The sequence below is a fragment of the Grus americana genome, chromosome 20, assembly GCF_028858705.1.
Source record: "Grus americana isolate bGruAme1 chromosome 20, bGruAme1.mat, whole genome shotgun sequence".
Lineage (NCBI taxonomy): Eukaryota > Metazoa > Chordata > Aves > Gruiformes > Gruidae > Grus > Grus americana.
The window spans coordinates 12,737,726-12,757,518 of NC_072871.1; the positions used below are offsets into that span (position 1 = coordinate 12,737,726).

The following is a 19,793-nucleotide window of genomic DNA, read 5'->3' on the forward strand; positions in this document are numbered from 1 at the left end:
AAAAGGTTAAACAGCCAATAGATTGGAAGAAGAGGAGGGAAAAGCATTGTGCCAAAGGTTGGTTGCTTCTGGCCTGGTCTATTTAAATCTTCCAATTGCTTATTCCCCTGGGCTGCAAGGGAAACTGGGAAATGTAGTTTTTTTGTACTACAATTAACGTTTCAGTATCAGAGTCAGAGCTGGAGGAGATCATGGCATCCCTCCCTTCCCACGGCAGCTGATATTGTTCCTACGGTGGGCTGTGCTGCCTGGCTTTGCAAGCTTCAAGGCTGGGCATTGCTCAGGGGCTTTCCCCCAAGGGGCTTTCCCCGGGTATCTTCTTGATTTGTCTGTTCTGCAACGTCTCACCCCTGCTAGGGCACCCTAAATACCACCTTCCTCTCCCTGGTATGGATACCTTTCAAACATCGCTAGCCCCATCCGCCCTCCCTGCTCAGGATGTGCCTCTGCAGCGACTTCCATCACTCACCCCGTCCCCAGACCCAAGGAGAAGCATCACCTGCCTCCTGATTAAAAGAGACACGGCACCACTAATGAATTCCCATCCCCCTGCCCCCAGCACTGAGCATGGCCTAAATACCGCACACGTTTCTGCCATGTCATCCAGCATCGCAGATCCCACACTGAGAGCAGGTGACAGGCGATGCCCACATCCTGGAGCTGCGGATGTGATCGGCAGCACAGGTACCGGCCTCAGAGGAGCAGGCATCACGGGATGGGCAGGAGGAAGGCTCATGCCAGGCCCTGGGGAGTCCTCCCACAGAGGACAGGCAAGACCTGCCATCCCTCCTGCAACGGTGCATTGTGCTCCATCACTTCGTCTGTGCACAGCTGCCGTCAGGCTCCAGCCTCCCCGCTCCCCACCGCAGCTGGGGTGAACCCCTTTGACACATCTCCCACCCACCGATCACCAGCACTGGTGAGCCCTCGAGAACATCCTGTCCGTGCTCGCAGCTCCAGTGTACAGGTGTGAATGATCTTGCTACGGTCCCTGAACTGCAGCCGCGCGGATCTAAGCCTCAAGCACTGCTGGGAGACACTGTCCATCCCAGCTCCTCCTGCCCGAAGGATGGCAGCCAGCTGCAGCAGATCCGCCCGGGTGGCCATCACCAAGTTACCTTCCCTGGGCAATGGGCTGTCGCAGCTCTGCACCACCCGCACGCTTGAGAAACAGGATTATTCCTATGCAAATAGGCTGGAAATCCCCTGCGGACAGAGAAACGGAGAAGATGAATATTGCACCGAGGAGCAGTATAGGCACGTCTCTTGGTGCCGGTGACATTTGCCTACACAAGTGTTCAGTTACAGAGGTCAGTATTTGTGCAGGTAACCCTGGCAATCAGGCACCCAGGTATCTTTAACAGTCTTGTCCAAAATGCACTGGAGAGCTTAAGTGCTAAACAAAAGGTCATTCTTGGCTTTCTAAGATAATAAGAAAAATTTTGCACTTCCTTCATACTTTTTATCCCTAGTTCTCAAAATTCTCTAGATGAACTATGCATCCAGCTTGTGCCCATCTGACAGACTGGCCAGAGGAGAGTCTGTTCCCCTCCAGGAACCTACCCCAAGTCTGTGATGATGATCCTAGCCAGGGGAAGAGCTCGTGCCCTCCTCAGGCACCCTTACCCTGCCCAGAAACCAGAACCGCATTCGGCTCAGGTACCATTTGGGGCTGTGGCAGCCTGGGAGCGTGCACAAATGCTGCCACATCACTGACACCCACCAGCTCCCATCCGATCGCCGGCTGCACAGCGGCATTCTCATGCTATCGGGGAAGTCAGCACCCCGTCCCTATCTGCCTGCCTTCATCCTGCTCTGAGGCATGTGGAAAATCTCAGCCCACCTGACATCAGCGGGGGAGATAACTGTTGTCACTGCTTTAACTTGGCTATGGCTGTCGCCTCCCCGCTGGACCGCCTCCCTGTTTCTCCTGCTCCACGCAGGGCTGCCACTGCACGGGGATCCTTGCATACATCTGTGAGCAGAGGGTTAAGGTGCTGGTGGCCAGGAGCCTGCAGAAATTGGGAGACTGGCCTGTCCCTCCTGTCCCACCCAGTGCTGAGGATGCTGAGCTATTACCGAGCATGTTCCTCAGGAGCTGTCATGGGAAAGAAATACCTTGAAAGCCCTGAGACAACTAAATCTGGTGCCTGTCTCTTCTGCCAACACCAATACGGGGGAATTTCTCTGCCTTACACACAGAGCTGCCCCGACCTCCCCACAGGAACGCAGCCTCGCACCCCGGCGGGAGGGGACGGAGGAGGAAGGGCGGCGTGGGATGGATGCAGTGCCAGCAACCCTGTCAAAAGTGCAGTGGGAAACGAAAGCAATTTGGCCTCTCCTGCAATTGGGTGGGCTGTCACCGCCAGTCCCAGCGGAGAAACTGAGCTCAGGAGGGAAACGTCCCCGATCCCTGCGCCGGGGCCATGACGAGCACCGTCCCGCTGCGCTGCTCACAAAACAGCCACAAACCAGGGGTTTATAAATATCCCTGCTAAACCTGTAGACAGGCTCCCCGCACCTGCGGGGCTATTCCAGGCCTGACACCCGATCCACGTGGGTCACGGAGCACCTGGGAGAACGCCCAGATGGACAAATCCAGCACGCTCCATGCACTGCATCCGCTCAGCCCCAGCTGTGCTCCCTGCCCACCCCGCCTGCGTGCGGTGCTGCAGTCCCTGCGGCTGGGTGCTGCTGGCCACAATTCCCTGTGTAGCTGCAGCCATGCATGGTGTCAGCGGCCAGCGCAGCCATGCAGACTGTGCTGGAGGCGCAGGTGGGACAGGAGGGACAGAAATGTTCCCCTTTGCTGCAATTCACTGGCAGCTTTGGTGCACCCCAGCCTCTGGCAGCGGCTGGCCAAGAAGCAGTGCTGCAGCCAAAGTGCTTGCAAGCAAACCTGCAGTGTGCCTGGGTGGGGATTTTCTAGGGGTGAAAACGAAATCTTGGCCAAAATAAAATATAATATTCTGCAGTATTTACAGCACACGCAGTTAGGCCCATTAGCACAGCATAGCATCGCTTCTGGTGGGCTGGTTTTATTTGTTGCTGTTCAGATGGTGAAGGGGAGACTCTGCCTTTCAGTAAACCTGGAAAATGTGCTGGAAGGACATGGAGGCACAGCGCAGGCCACGATGCCAGGGGGAGCGATAGCAGGAATGGAGCATGGCCATGCTACGATGAGACATGGACAGGTGCATCGAATGAACAGCAGAAAGAAACGCAACTCCCAGCATCACCAGACACTCCTAATTCTTATCACAGCTTGGCCCCACATCTCCACCAATTCCATCAGCGAGCACCACACTTTCAGACACAGGAGCCGTTCTGCGCACGGCTTAATGCAGCCGCTCTGGGGTGGCGTGTGCTAATGCTTTAATCACTCACAGCAGCACAATGGACACAGGCACAACCAAAACCCAAAGAAAACTCCAGCTGAAGATGAAAAGCAGATTTAATTAGAATGAGATAATGCAATTTCCTAGTTGACCAGAACACCAGAGACAGCCAAGTTGAAGCAAGACCTGGCTGAAGCTTCAGGGAAACTACAGTTGCAGAATACGCGGTTTCACCAGATTCATAATGCTCTGAAAAACTGTGACAAGCTTGTTTGAAAAGTGTGAAAGAGTCTTGGAAATGTCAAAGTATTTCAGCACCTTCTGGAGGCTGCTGAAGCAACTGGATATTTCATTCGGAGCTGCTCATTTCATTCTCTCTTCTACTATGTGATAGTAAGTTGCTTGCTTGTAACTTGAGCGTGTTCTTAGTTTTTATATCTGTTTCAGGGCTAGTGACTATAATTGTGCCCTTCACAGAGATCATGAAATTAAAAATAAATATTTAGCCAATGCTTTGAGAAACATGCAGAAGAAAAACATAGCAATATACTGTGTTTTTTTCCACCTGCTGTGGGTGGAAAGGAGCAAATCTGCCTCCCCCAGTACTGTGGCATTCACTTGTCAGGATCGCCCAGTAACTCCAGTCTCTCCTACCTGCCGGCGGGCAGACAGCAAGTGCACAGTGTTGAAAAACACCAGGCACTGTATGAGCTAATCAAGCCTGTTGAGAGCGCAGGGCAGAAATGACTAAAAGACATGTACTCAGCTCTGCACCACTATACCATACTGCAAGTGGCACCGGCAAAGCAATCTTTACATCTCAGTGCCCCAGGTTTCCTATTTAGAAACAAGTCATGGAGGACGTGCACACCCGGAGCCCTGCATAACGCTCGACGCACAGCAGCTATTACCAAAACCTGGACACACGCACCTCACCCGGTGCTCAGCTGTTGAAATTCGGATCCTCACCTGGCTGATGGTCAGTGGGCCCGGCCAGCAATGTTAGTCCTAAAACTGTCCGTAACAGAAGTTTACAACTTTCCCACAGGCCACTGCTGCCTCAGATGCTTCTCTCTATTCCAGCTACTCCTTAGTCCCTTTGCGGCTATGGAGAGCTTTGCATTTCCAGTTGCTTGAATCACAGCCCATCCAGCCTAGGGCTACAGGTTTTGCAAATAAGGAGACCATCCTTTTACCGAATCTACCAAATAAGATCTAGCCAGGAGAGGAAAATCTTAATCTGAAAACCCAGGAGAAAATACACTGCAGTTAAATTAAAAAAAAAAAAAAAAAAGGCAAAAAAAGACGTTTCAAAAAAACTACATTACCCACAATTCACGGACATGTGGGAGGAAATGCTGGTTTTGCAAAGGAGGTTTAGCTTCAACAGCTGCAGTTTAAAAGCGAAATACAGGGGGAGGGATGGGACTGGGCGAAGGAGGGAGGACAGGGAGGCAGGGAGAAAGGGGGAGGCTGAGACCTGCTGCTAATCCCACCGCCGCGCTGGCCGGGGCGGAGGAACCGCTGTTATGCGGGGGTCCGTGCCCGGGCAGGCGGCGGGAGCGGCCGGGCACGCCCGGGGGCACGGCAAGGCTACGAGCGAGTTTCTGCAAAGTTTGACCCGGTTGCCTTTTTGATGCTGCGGTGGCGATCGGAGCGGGAGCCTCCCCGCAACCCCTCGCTCCACCGGCGAGGCTGAGACCGGGGGCCGGCGCCGTCCCCGTATGCATGAATGTATTGCGAGAGAGGAAGCTTGCAGCAGCCGGGAGGCGGGGGCACCGATCCTGCTCCTCTCACCTCCGCGGGCATCTAGCAAAGAGGCGAAGGAAAAAAAAAAAAAGAGAGAGAGAGAAGGAGCCTCCCCCCCCCCCCCCCCGCCGCACCTCGCCCCCGCGCAGCGCAGGGGAGCCCGGCGCGGTGCGCGGCGGCGGCCGGGGCTGGGCGGCGCGGCCGGTGCTCGGCGCTGCTCCCCGCCGCCGCGGGATGCTGTGACGCCCTGCAAGGACCGCGGGGCCCACGCGTGTGCGGGGCAGCCCCGCCGCCCACCCATGAGCCCCGCGGGTTGAACCACAGCCGGCTCGCCCGGGAGCGGCGGCAGCAGCAGAGGGAGGAGGAGGAAGGTCGGACACCCCTGCGGAGACCCGCTCGCCGAGGAGCAGGAGGAGGAGGAGGAGGAAGAAGAAGAAGAAGAAGAAGAAGGGGAGCCGCGGAGCCAGCGCTTCCCGGGCTGGTGCGTGGCGGCGGGATGTCACGGGCAGCGATTCCGCGGCGCTGAGCGGTCGCGGAGCGGCGCGGCCCCGGGCGGAGCGGGGGAGGCTCGCTGCCGCCTCTGCCCCGCTGCGCAACCCCCGGAGCCCGCCTGCGTGACCAGGACCTCCGAGTGACTCTTCATGGTTTCGGCTATTTCTAAGGAAAAAAACCCCAAAACAAACAAACAAAAAACCAACCCCAAAACCAACAAACCCAAAGCTCTGACATCGCTGGCAGAGGAGCCTCCAAAATCGAAGATTTGGCTACTTTTTGCATTTTCCACCCGTCATTTCTTTCTGTTATTATTGTAATTTTGTGCGAAAGGAAGTTATGAACAACTGCAAGTCAGGAAGTGGAAATCCACACCGGTTGTGACAAGCTGGGGCTAAAAACTATTTCATTATTTATATAGATGTGTCTATCAACATTCTGCTTTTCATCCAAAGAATAAAGGGAAATACGGGCTAGAGCTATGTTTGATGGTGAATGACAGACCGCATCTGAGGAAAGGAAGGACTAAATATATCAGCTAAGAACACCACCGTTATTTATTGAACTCGAGACCTTTTTTTTTTTTTTAACCCAAAGACTGTTTGAGCAAGAGATTTAATGGGTCATTAAAAGGGGAAAAAATTTTAAAGGCCCTTTTGCTTCTGAAGTGCAGCTAACCTCAAAATAGGAGCAGTACTTCTAAGACAGATACTCAAGGCTTTACATAATGAATTTTCTATCCTATGGATATCAGTTTTGAGATTACAAACCAAGAAGATCTGTAATTGATCTAGCACCAGATAATTTCAATGCCTAATATTCCCCAGGATTGCTGGAGTACCCTAGGAGCTGCGTTGGACTGTATTCGGGGTATGCCATGGGCTGTATTCAGAGTATTAGCTGCAAATCCAAAGTTTTCCGGGAAAGTATTTCAGTGATTGAAGTCAAAGCCTCCATTGATCCTATTCCCACCAGCATTGACGAGTCCTCCAGCGTGGTCCTGCGCTACCGGACCCCTCACTTCCGAGCCTCTGCGCAAGTGTTGGTGCCCCCTATTCCCAAGAAGGAGACCTGGATCGTGGGCTGGATCCAGGCTTGCAGCCACATGGAATTTTACAATCACTACGGGGAACAGGGCATGTAAGTATTTCCAAGAGTGCGTGAGAGTGGGCGCGTTTGCCTAATGGGAAGAAAGAGCAGGAGAACCATGGCCTGTCTGGGAAATCCTGGGTTAAGGCAGAAATTATAACCTAGTTGGTTTGACTTTAAAACCCAGCTCTCTTGAAATTTAACAGGACTTTCTCATACATTTAAAATGTAGGAGAGCTTGTCCCTGCCCTTTTAAAGGAGTGGGTGTTCTTCTGTAATGGGAATGTGCCCAAGCCCTAACCAAAACCCGCTTGTTCTGTTAGGAACCCAAAAGCAATGCTGTATTTCACAACAGCTTTTGAGCAGCGCTAGAGATCCTGAAATCCCAGGTCAGCCCTGCCATGACAGGCAGCCCTTGCTTTGATACGTATTTTACTCGAGGGGCTCCCCTGACCTCCAGCTCCTCTCTTCAGCATCCTGCCCCATCCCTTATGGCGTGGAACTGCGCATTGACAAGCCCCAGGAAAGCGCAAGGGCTGACACTTGTGGCACAGTGCCGTCCCCAGCGTGCTGTACTGCTGCTGCAGTGTGCCAGGGCTCTGAGCTCAGTAGCCCACCAGCTTTGGGAACACACTTTAACGTCACAAGAGGAACCCTGCTTGCTTTGCCCACAGCAGCAGGCAGCCCACGGGGAAAGAACAAGATGGATTTAACCCACTGATAATTAAACCCTTTGCATCACCTTGGAGCAGGGTGAAAATTTCACATTACTATCATTTTGAGTAATGTAAGAGTAGGAATATATAGGTATATATGTAAGATAGGGGGAATCTAGGGGCTGTTTGCACACCAAAAACCGCATGGTACTGGTTAGACAGTCATAGTGAGACAGGAATGAGTCAAATTAAAATGTCACCTCCCTACCAAAAAAGTCGTGTCTCCCACCAGATTGTTCACCAAACGTTGTTGCAGGCTTTTGGCCATAGTTAAATCAGCAACAGCACCTGATCTCCAACTGCCTGCACAGAACAGCAATTCTGCAACTCACGGTGCTGGGCAGCACCACGTGCAGCCTCCCGGTGCAGCAGAAATCTGTCTGTCCAGCCATGGGGACAAAACCTGACTGCAGAACCCAGTGCTGGCAGATGGTTTGGTGGCCAAAGGCGCTGATGCTCCCCGATCTCTGGGGGCAAGGGAGAAAGGATGGGAAGGTCAGGTCTAAGCAACCCTCCTGTCTCCTCATCTGAAGTGCCCTGTGTCGGGGCGATGCCAGCTCAGCCCCTCAAGGGTCATTTTGGGTGGCTTTAAAAAAAAAAGTGAACGAGGAGGGCTGAGGGAGGATAGGAACACGCAGTAGGGCTGGAGAGCAGGACAAACTCTGACTTAATGCAGTGCCTTCCCCAAGGCCTGAACACCCCCCTCTGCACACACCCCCCAGCCCTTCTCCCTCCCTCCCTCCTGCCTGCAAGCCCAGATAAGGACACAGGTTCAGCATCTCAGACATAAAGCGAATACGCGTTGTAAGATGGGGACCAGAAGGAAGGGCATGCTGAGGAGCACCCCTAAATAACAGACTGTTGCCCCTTCTGTCCTCACGTCCCCTCTCTGCTTAAGCAGAAAGTGCCTTGAAAAAGCAACCTGGCACCTGGCAAACATCAGCAGTGAGGCTCACTGAGGGAGCAGACCAGCTTATCTTGATTTTAAAAGTACTTACAACAGGCCCAAAATCTGTAGGCTTTTTGGCTCCAACACCATCTTTAACAAGGACAATTTGTTGCTCAGATGTTCCCAATTCCAGGCCTTCGGGATTTGCATGTGTAATTCTCAGGCTCATTTAGAAATCCTGTCTTTAGCAACCAGCTGCAAAGGAAAACAGAAAAGTCCACTGTATATAAATACAGCTTATATCCACTGAAATAAAGAGAACTGGGCAGAGAGCTGTTCTGCCAGCGCTGCTGTAGGCTGCAAACCTCGACATGTCCTTTTGTGCCTCTGCACCTGAGTTTCCCTGTGTTTAAAATGAGAATTTGCTACGGTCTTCCCTTGCTGGAATGTTTTGAGACCAAAAAAAAAAAGTTGTGTCTACAAGCTAAGTGCTGTAAACAGGTAGCCACAATTAAATACTGCAGCTATGTAGGAGAGCTATTACCCAGAAAAATCATGGAAACAAAGATTTTTTTCCTTAGGAGGTTCATTGACATTTAACTGATATAAAAAAAAAAAAGTTACCCAAACATAAGGAGGAATTGGTTTGCTCCTCCACTCTCTTTCTATAGACCCGAGGCCATCTGAAAGCTATAAATAAAGGCATTTGGGAGGAAAGGCCTCTTTCAATGCCATTGAAACATGCTCTTGGAAGACCTTTATATATATATATATAGAGAGAGAGAGACAGGACACAAACCTGTCTGAAAGGATGGGCCAAGCCTTTAGGTGGTGTAGCTCAACGTGATCCCACTGACCTCCACGGACCTGCATTGATTTATGCCAGTGAGTATTTGTCCCAACTTTCCACAATGAAGAGACTACTGGAACATATATATTTTTAATCACTGTGGTGACAGGCAAAAAGAAAACTCCAAATAATAAAAAAATCAGTCAGTCGACCAGAACATTAATACTTCTAGCAGGCTTTGGATTAATTTTTCACTTTTATGCTCCAAAGTCGTTAGCTGTGTATAAACTGGCCGTTAACGTTGAGGACAGAAACAGCTGAGAAATACTGGAGCAGATGGGGCTGTGCATAACGCTCCTATAGGGATGTTGGCTACAGAGGGAATAATTTCAACACGCGTTTAAAGCAGCACTGACAATTTTGAGGCTAAATGCAGCATTTTTAAATGTAAAGGAAAAATAATTAAAGCTCAGATAACATGTAACTGCTGGCATTATTTTACGGGTAAGTTGGTAGGCGCTGCTGGGAATGTGGAAAGTCCCAGCATGAGGATGTGGACGTGCTCTCTGACCTCCCCTCCATGTAGAACTGGGGCAAACTCCTGTTCAGCCCCACGGCTGGTGTTCCTGATCCCCCCCAAGCAGGGTTTTACCCCGTACCCTTAGGGAGGGAAGCTGCTGTGCAGTGGGAGGCATCAGGATCAGGCCGCAGAGCTCTGACCTGTGCGGGAGCAGCTGGACCAGTTCCCCACTGGGATCTCCTGGGGTAGGTGCTGGTTTCTGTGCCCAGTCGTGCAGCACCTGGTGCGACCCATGTCGGCGGCTGGGAAACATTGGAATGGCATTATCCAGCCTTGTTTCTTCATCTCCATGGAGATATGCAAGAACCGGTGCAGATGGAGATATGCAAAACAGAGAGATGAATAAATCGGAGTTTGAATATGATCAGCCAAGGATCTGGAGAAGTTTTAGGTAGATATTTCTCCCCAGGAGGACCTGATGGGGCAGCTGGGCAGCGTTACAGCATCGCTTTACATTACCAGGCATCTCGCTCTTGCAAGATTAAATCTTCCCTGCCCTGCAGCAGAGACACAATGAACTCGAGAAATTGAGTTGTCAAGAGAATAAACCCCAGTCCTCAGGAGGGAAAACACAATCAAAAAACAGATTCACCAAAGAAAAAAATGTTAGGCTTTCCATGGGAAGCGGAGGGAGGTCAGTTCACCATGGGAATTCACCCCTCCAGGGCTTTAGAGGAAAAGGCTTCGCTGTCCTTGCGTGGCCCCTGGCCCTTACCTGTGCTGTAAGCACACACCTTAGCCCAGTTAAACAGGTTGTCCAGCCTGACTTGAACCTGCTCAGCTAAACCAGAACAAGTGTGTCCCTTTTTCTTAATGCCAGTTTTCTGCTAGTTTTAGTCCCTGAACCATCATGCATCAAACATCACTACCGGTTCAAGCGATGAGGCAGGAACATGCAGCTGGAGGATGGGGGGAAAGAGGGCCCACAGCAGCATGGTTCCGACTGGCTCGGCTGGGGAATAACATCTTAAATTTGATCCTGTTCTTTGCTATAACCCTAGCTTGAATTGCTTGATGTGCCAGAGTAGGTGAGAGAGGCACTGTAAGGGACAAATTAAAATTAAGCAGCACTGACTATCAGGTTTTCTTTCAGCTAGTCATAGGCGCAGCGGCAGAGGGAGGCAGGTAGGAGCAGGGATGTGAAATACCCAAGACAGCTTTTCACTGCGCCCACGCATTGCACTGGTACCTGCACCGAGCGCAGTCTGCATCTGAACGGGCTTCTCTTATTTAGGGAGCTGGTGGAGGGGAAGGGTGTTGGAAAGCACAAGGTTATGCAAGTCCTGTGACTAATTAGGAACTGGCTTTAAGGAACTGGGGGCTGAGGATGCAATAGGGCCTGATGCCTGTCTGAAAAAGTTAACGAGTATACCCGTGTCACTGCTGGATGCACAAGGCTGGAGGCTGCTATGATCAGATCTGCTGTCGCTGCACGGGCCGCTGCTGCGATTGTGTTGGTTTGGGCTGTGGGGCAGCCATCTGGAGGGCTCGGGATAAGCTGGGGGCTCCATTTCATGTGACAGAATAGGAGGAAACTATCTGAATGAGGACTAGGAGGCTAAAACCTGCATAAAGCTGCTTGGCTGTCAGCAGCAAGGCTACAGTTGTGCCACAAGAAATAGCTCAAAGTTCCTTCTCCTGGTAGCAAGACGACATTTGTTGAGAGGTTTGTTGGCAACTCCAGTCTCTGCTGATGCCCATACTGACTCTGAAGGTTTCAGAAGCAGCAGAAACAAGCTTGTCAGTATTATAAGCTAGAATCTACTGATTTTGGAGCTGATCAGCTATAGTGAATTCATGAAACCAGATAGGTTGGTTTATTTTCATACCTCTTCCCTGCTATTGTCAGCAAAGTGTTTACTGGACAATTTTTGGTCTTTCCTTGGCTCGACACCACCACAGAAAGATGCTGATGCAGCCAAAGATCATTCCATAGCGTTCTTTCCAAAAATCATCCAAAAGGGCAGATGTTGGCCTATTATTTAACACAGTCACACTATGCAAGCAAAGGCTACCAACCTGGCTGGCACACAGGCTTTACTGTAGCAGCAGGCGAGGGGCAGCCACCACCAACCATTGTGCAGCGTCTGCTTTTGCTCCAGTCATGGAATCATCATAAGGCCTCATTTTTTCCTTCTTGTTACTAAGCTGCACAGATAAAGCCTGATGGTTTTGAAACCCCAGGGTTAACCACACTCACTAGAATTAGGCACAGCATGCTCCACGGAAAACACAGGGCAGTTTTGTCTTCCCCATTGCTGCCCACGCCTTTTTGTAAGTGGGGTGCGCTTCTGATTCACCCTGAGCGCAGCCACGCTGCTCACGAAGGCGCTCAGCTTTGCGGTGGGGTTTCTCAGGCTCTGCAAGGCAGCATCCTGCCTTCAGTGACCTGCCCGGGCCCTGACACAGCTCCACCTTTTTGCTCTTGTTTAAACCCCTGGCAAATCCTGAGAAGGTCCTGCAATTCTGTGCTGGTCTGGGGTCAGGTATGTCTACTGGGAATGAAGATGGGGACAAGCAGATCTCAGTTGATCTGTGGTTTCTGAGCATCCTCTCCCTGATTCTCGGGTCATTTGCCCACCAGCCTCTGATCCGAGTAGGCTGGAGCAGCCCGGGGGGGCGGTTATCAGCCTCTTGTAGCACCTCCGCCCCCGCAGAGATGCTGCGGCTGCACCTCAGCACCACGCCTGTCGCAGAGCGAACCTCCAGGAAACTGTCACATCTCATCCCTGGGTGACAACTAATCCGAGTACTGGCCACTGTCTCAATGGAAAGTAATCCTAAACCATCTGCTGAAAGGCAGAGAAAGAGCCCCCAGATGGTGTTTCAGAGCCAGGCTGTGCGGGCGAGGAGGAGGCGGGGGGCTGCAGAGCACGACCTCCACTCACCTGCCTGCTGAGGGCTGAGTTCATCCAACATCCCCAGAGCTTGTCACTTTTGGGCTCTCCCTGAAGAGCGTGGGGGGGGGCGGTGAGCCAGGATGACTCTGGTTTAGAGAGCAGAGCGTATAAACATCTCCCCAGTGGATGGGGGTCCTGGCAGGATTGTTCAGGGATCTCCTTTTGGCTGCCTTTGCTAAAAATTTTCTTCCAGGGAAAGGACTCCCTCTGCCTGCTGGCTATGTGCTCAGGAGGGAGGATTGCTGCAGCTGCGGTGCCGTAGCTGACAGCAGCTCGTAAATCTGCACGGGAAGATGTTGCGCTTGCGTAACCCCCGGCTGCTGCTAACACCCCCACCCCACCCCCGGTCCTGCTGCTCAGAGCATCCCTGCATCCCTGGGAGCAGCCCGTGTCCTCCTTTGCCCGGGGTTCCTGCCAGGCTGCCCGACCTGCAAACCGGCTGCCTCCTGTGTGGTGCAGCCCAACACCTGCCACGGCACGGAGGAGATTTTTGCTAGGACCCCCACTTGCATGAAAAAAAGATAAATAAGATCTTTAAACCACCCCCCACCATGTATCTTCTAGCTACAGCCAGGCATTTACAGCTAAAACGATCCAGTGGTTACAAACATGGAAGCACTTCATGGTCATTAACTAATTAACAATCAGAACAGCCTTGTGAGACAGTCCCATTAGTCCTGGCCAGTGGAGAGGAGCAGCTCGTCCCAAAGGTTGCTGCGTCAGAGCTGGCTGGGCCCGACGGGCGCCCCCCCCTCCCCCAACCTGCGCCCGGCTGCAGCCCCCGCTTCACTCAAGGGGCTATTTTGAGCTGCAGCTCTGGACTTACTAAAGGCTTGGACAGTTACCCTGACGAGCCTGAGTGTGTCCCCTCTGTCTCCCTCCCAAGATAAACCGTGTCCCGTGGCACGGCCCTCAGCAGGGAGCCACAGGGCTTGGGGGGGGTTGGAGCTGGTGCACAGCCTGACATCCCAGCCCCGTGGCAGGGTCAAGTGCAAATGCCACGCTGGGAGCTGCTGGGAGCGAGCTGTTGCCGCTGCTGCCACGCAGCCCCTTCTGCCACTTCGACAGCAGGGACATCATCTCTGGGTGGCGGGGAGGGCTGATTCGTAAGCAAGAGGTAAAAGGTAAATCAGAACCATCTCTATCAGCCTGGTTTGTAAAAGAACGTCCTTAAAATACCTGGCATGCGCTGAGCACACGGTCTGTGTTATGCCATCTTAGTGCCTTTGCTCTGCAAATATCCAACCCTTTTTCTGACACATTTACAGTAGTTTGCCTCTGTTGGCAAATATAATCCTAAAAATTACATTGGAAGTTAATAAAAAAAAAAAAAACCCTAAAATCCAAGTTGTGCATCAGCACGATAAGGTGACAAGGACCATTTTCACTTACTTTCTTGCTGGAAAGACTGACCTTTCTGTCAGTCGCGCAAACGCAGCACACAGACGACGCGCTCGGGCAGTTTTACAAGCTGGCTGACCTCGGTTTCTCTGATTACCGTAATACCATCCCCAGCCCGGAGCCTGGTGTGCAGCCTTTGAACGGGGTCCTTCCTAGGGCTGGAGAAGGATGGGTTACACTTCAGTGCCAGGCAGACAGCGGGGAGGGACAGTGGCTTATCCAGAGAGAAAAGGAGTGTTTGCAGGTAGGGACTGAAAAGAGCGAACAGAATGGGGCAATTGGAGCTTTATCATCCAATGGAGTCCTTGATTTTACTTCCACCGCTTCGGTCTTCTGTCACCAACCCCCAGCTCTGAGCTTGCCTGTTTGTCTGCCGACTTGGGAGATTTTGTGCTATTGAGAGAAAGAAGCTCAGCCCTGAGCCCTGCTCTCACTGGCACAAGAGTTGAGGTCCTGAACACGGCACTGGAGCGAGTCCTTGTGTTCAGCCGTGCTCAAACCGCCGAGGAGCTGCGAGAGGCTATCTGCAATGCTGGAGCTCTCCCGAGCACCTACCCTTTGCAGCCTTACTTAAACGCTGATGTATTTTGAACCACCGGTCCCTGCAAGGAAGGCCCTGGCCCTGCAGGGTGATGGTTCCCCAGAGGTGTTAAACAGCAGGACAGACTTTCACGATCAGCCCTGGAAATTTGCAGACACAATTTTAATGGCAGGGGTGAGCTCTTTCGGCAGGGATGGTGTGAAAGGCACAATTTCCGGTAAAAGCTAAAGGGGGAATACGTTCACAACTACTTCCTCTCCTTCCTTGAAGCCCTGCATGTTTCTAAAGTAATTAATTAATGCATTATCCATAATTTGTTGTTGATTATGGCAGGTCAAGTTGGGAGCTTCCGGATCTACTGGATGGTAAAATCCAGGCCATCAGTGACTCAGATGGAGTGAACTATCCCTGGTATGGAAACACAACAGAAACTTGCACCATCGTGGGTCCCACAAAGAAGGAGTCCAAGTTCAACATCAGCATGAACGACAACTTTTACCCGAGTGTGACGTGGGCAGTGCCCGTCAGCGAGAGCAACGTGGCCAAACTCACAAGCATTCACCGGGATCAAAGCTTCACCACCTGGCTGGTTGCAACCAACACGGCTACCAACGAAATGGTGACCTTGCAGACTATCAAATGGCGCATGAGGCTGGGCATCGAGGTAAATCCCAGCAGACCCTTGGGGCACCGTGCCAAGCTGCAGGAGCCCTCTGCTCAAGAGCAGCCCCAGGTCCTTAGCAAGAATGAGCCAATACCACCCAGTGCCCTTGTCAAACCCAATGCCAATGATGCTCAGGTACTCATGTGGAGGCCAAAGGATGGACCACCGCTTGTGGTGATACCTCCAAAACACCGATAATATAAACCTGGCGTCCCGGCACCAAAAGGGAGAAAACAAAAACAAAGTAAAACAATCACTTAGGTATTAGAATACACACGTATAATCTGAGCAAAATCAAAATGCACTTTTTATTCATTCAACAAATGCAACCATTCTACCTTCTCCCATTGGGACGGATTTCACTGTGCTAAACCTAAAGAGGAGACCTTTGACTGAGGTCTGTCTCATCACTGGATTCCTAAAGGAAGAAACTAACACTGATGTCTACCCGTATAGCTTTTTTTTTTTTTCTTCCCTACTTTACTGTTTGAAATTCAGTCTCATTAGCTTGTCCAGACTGCCCAGAACAATAAGAACATTTTATTTGGGATTTTAAGATTTTTTTTTTTTTCTTTTTGGTTGAGGACAAAAGAAGTTCCTGGAGCAAAAAGTTGACTATTTAAGATAAGGATTTTATTTTTTTTTTAAGCTGTAAGGTTCTGAGTTGCAAATCCAAGTCATGCGGCCTTATGTAGACTTTGCTTTGCATTGCCAAACTTTTGCCTTAAAGCTATGTTTGAAAAACAACAAAAACACCACCAGGCAGAATGTCCTTTCTACAGAATTTTTGGGAGAAAGTTTTGGAGCAAGAAACAGATTGTCATTGTGTCACAGGCTGATGGATGAAAAGGGCATGAAATTGGAAGAAGCATGATAAAAAAGAGAATCTTCCTGGTTTTAAAACCTGGAACAAGGAAGCGTGGAAATAATCTCAGTTTCAAAGCAATGCAAATAAACCTGCTGTAGGATGTCTCTTGAGTGGGAGCTACTAGGCCATCTCCCTGCTTCGCAGAAGGGGTAGCAAGCAAGTTTGCACTGCTTACACTTGGTGATCTCAGTCTCCCGTTAGCATTATCATATGGGATAATCTCACAGCTGGAATTGTGGCCCTGGGAATCAACGTTAATCGAGGGGGGGGGGGATGTCCCGCTGGGTTTGTCTTTAGGACACGCAGATGTTTGCCCAGCTAGCCCACGGTCTCACCTTCTCGTGGCATAAGAGCCAACAGCTCACGCACCAGCTGTTGTTGGGTGAAGCTCTGTTGCCCCATTTTCCCATGAAATCCAAATGACGGTGCTGTAAGAAGAGCAGGATATAAAAAAGATCCTTCTGAAGTCATTGGAGATGCACGGGTGCAAGTGAGGGCAGATCTTATCTACCAAGTCTACCCAGCAATATCCATAATTCAGGAACCACCACATCTGAAAAATAACAGACACCCGTTCCTAGCAAACACTAGAAGCAAAAGCTATGAAAAACTCTTCTTCCCACAATAACAAATCACGTTGGGGTTAGTAGATAATTTTCTTCCAAATGACCTCATGATCTACACGACTGGGGATGGTGTACAGACCAGACCACGATACTGTACCTGTCTGGTTACAGCACAAACATCTATGTAGCAAAGGGTAATTCATGGGAGGTGCAACGAGGGCAACACCTGAGTCTTGGGTATAGATCCTCCAGTGAGTAAGGTGCATTTGGAGCAGGAGGTGGAACCTGTAGGTTTTAATAAGGCCCAGGTGGCTTCAGAGATAACTGGATGCACTTCTGCAGAGGAGGGTGGCATGGAGGAACCGTTTGAACAGGAGGGTCACAGTTTGCAGGCAGAGGAAGTTCTGCCGTAGAGGTGGCATCTGGAGGACGGGGCACAGGACGGGGAACAGAGGATCTGCTCTCTTGCTCCAGCACATGGCCTGAGGCAGATCACTTCCCCTTCCCTCTGCAGCTCCTTCCCCTAGATAACATTTCTTCCTCTTACTAACAATTTGCCTCAAGAGCTAGGACTGAAGCGGGCTCAGCATGCCAGATATGAGCCTGGCCCTGCCAAGCTGGTCTGAACAGGTCTCACAACCACACACGCACTGCTCAAAAGGCTCTCCCTTCAGAGAGGCACCAGTTAGCTGCTATTGCCATCTTCATCCTCCACACAGGACACTACCGGCAAGAAATTCTCCTTCCTCACTTCTCCAAAGCCACGCCATCTACTTCGGCAACGGGTTCAACATCACCACCTGCCTGGGGAATGCATGACCAGAAGATACGTCCCCCCCCTCCTGCCCCATGACAGTCTCAAACCAGCAAACGAGGATCCTGGGTCCCTGCAGCCATACCCCCATTTCCAGGGGAGCCCCCCCTCCTCCACGCACCGCTCTTCAGAGATGCTCAGCCCCAGAGCTGCCCTCTCCAACAAGCGGATCTTTGAGGTAGGAAGTCTGGCATTACAAGAAACCTGCAAACGAATAGACTGTATCAAACCCAAATCCATGAGCCAAAGGTTGCCTAAATCTAGGCTTTGGGACTATAAAGGATGAAGCTAGGGAGACTTTGACTTGCACAGTCACTCTCTGTATCAAACTCCATTTTCTTACATGGATTCAAATTCTAACTGTAGCTCTACTGGCACAGCCCTTTGGGACTTGTCTGTATTTTCTCCTAGGCAATACATGCAGAAGAGGACAAAATGTGAGCTGTGAGTGAAGAGCTGATAACGCTTGCACGCATCTCAGCTACCGCTTAGATGTACTTCTGGGCAGTCCCACGGGTGGGAGCAGAAGGGGTATTTTTGTCTGATATTCACTTTGTCTCCAGGTGCTGAGTACTTACAGTTCTCACTGCTGTCAGCATGGGTCAAAGAAATCAGACCCAGTTGTCTTAATTAGCTGCACGAAGGAATTCCAAGGAAAGATTTCTTCTCAGTCACCAAAAACCACATTCAGGGAACACCTACCCCCTTTTCCACTTAGCTTTGTGTTGGACTTAGTCTCCCGGTGCGTCTGGTTGTGAATCTGGTTCCTCCTACTCCCTCTACCCGGTGGACTGGATGCATCTGTGCAATTTGATAGTAACCTCCTGGCTGATTCCTCCTGTTGCACTGAACAGACCCAGCTGAGCAGTAAACACGAAATTCAAATTTCATGTTGGGGTCAGCTTTGCATGGACCTCTCCCTTCCTAAAGAATGCCTTTATCCCATGCCTAGGTTGAAACGTGCCCCTCCACCGCCATTCGCATCACCAGACACGGCATAGAAAAGCAACGCTGCCTCTTTTGAGATTTCATGCATTCTGATTAAAAGTGATGTTTTTTCCAGTGCTGCTTCATGACAAAACTGACGGGGACAGCTTGAGTAGAAAAGGAATGGTGGCTAGAAGTAACTGATGCTATAGACGTGGCTATTGATACGGCAGGTTAACAGCTGTATGGTTAAAACAGGGATTGACAGGGTCCCAACAGGGACTTAAATGCCTGGGGACCCGGGGCATCCTGCACCAAGTACAGTGGTGAATAATCAGAGGTAAATAAAGCCCCTTCTCTGGCAGCTTTTTGCAGAACCAGGAACGCACAAAGGATACACTGGGAAGGTGATGGGGCACCAACGTGGGGTACTGACGTACGTGAGCTTGTCCCTGCCTCACCTCTCTCGTCAATGATGCTCAGCTCTTTATGGCCCCAAATCACCATGGGACTGCGAGTGTAGCCTGACCATTCCTGTCAAAATCCCGCATTGATCCAGGGCAGGAAGCAGCAGGGCCGGGTGTTGGCCAAGACCCTCACCCGCACCCTCTGCCCCCAGCCAGCAGCGGGCAGGGGCTGGCAGACACTCAAGCACAGCCAACACGCCGAGCAGCGTCACGGGCCGTTGGCTTCTCCTTTCCTACCCTTGACACCAAGATGAGCATGATGAGAGAGGGACAGCCCCTCGGAGAGTCGACAGAGATCCTGTGTTGGGGAGGGGTAGACCTGTTGAGCCAGTGCGAGGGAGGGCAAGGCTGGGTCCAGCAGCAGGCGTAAGTCGAGGGCTGCCCGAGCCTCGGCACCACCGTCCCTCCTGCCCGGGCTCCTGGCGCAGCAATAAGAATCATCCTTGGTCTTGCAGAGATACTGTGAAAACAAAACCAAGATGTACCGAGTCTGGACACTTACAGAGATGTAAAAAAAAAAAAACCAAAATCCTGCTTTTATAACAGAGAAATAAAGTGAAGTTTTCAAACGTGTCTGCCTGGAGTCGTTTGGGTGGTGGCTGTTTTTAAACGAATGGCTCCACCACCTCTGCCCTTGCATTTCAAGGTGGCGATAAACTCCCTATTTACCATGAGTGCCTTTTCTCTCCATTTCAGTTCTTACACCACATCAGAGCGCAGAGGTTTCTGGTTAAAAATACCAGCTGACATCCTGCATTTTTCATTACCAGGCTGCTGTGCACCTTGTGACGGCAGGACCGAGCTGAGCTGGTTGGCACAGGCAGCAGCCGAACTTCCGCACGGTTTGGTTTCCTAGTGCTGTTTGCTTATTTAGCAAAAGCCTGGTCAGATGTTCGCTGTAAATACTGCATCTGGAGAGAGGCAGCCCCTCAGCCAGGCTCTGGTACCGTGGGCAGCAGAGAGCAGCCATGCCCTTACAGACCTGGGCAAACCAGTGGTTAA

General features: G+C 51.2%; 1 protein-coding gene across 1 annotated transcript; it reads left to right on the forward strand.

Annotated features, from left to right (window-relative positions):
* Positions 1-4,786: 4,786 nt before the first annotated feature.
* On the forward strand, positions 4,787-19,357 carry FAM78A (family with sequence similarity 78 member A). The gene is made up of 2 exons (XM_054848301.1): positions 4,787-6,719; positions 14,819-19,357. The coding sequence occupies exons 1-2, from the start codon at positions 6,457-6,459 to the stop codon at positions 15,345-15,347; spliced, it is 792 nt and encodes a 263-aa protein (XP_054704276.1). The 5' UTR covers positions 4,787-6,456; the 3' UTR covers positions 15,348-19,357.
* The last annotated feature ends 436 nt before the right edge of the window (positions 19,358-19,793 follow it).

Excerpts from the sequence above, each read along its gene's own strand:
- FAM78A (XM_054848301.1), top strand. The coding sequence starts at position 6,457 with ATGGGCTGTATTCAGAGTATTAGCTGCAAATCCAAAGTTTTCCGGGAA. Across the intron at positions 6,720-14,818 it reads CACTACGGGGAACAGGGCAT|GTCAAGTTGGGAGCTTCCGG; the intron begins GTAAGTATTTCC and ends TGATTATGGCAG.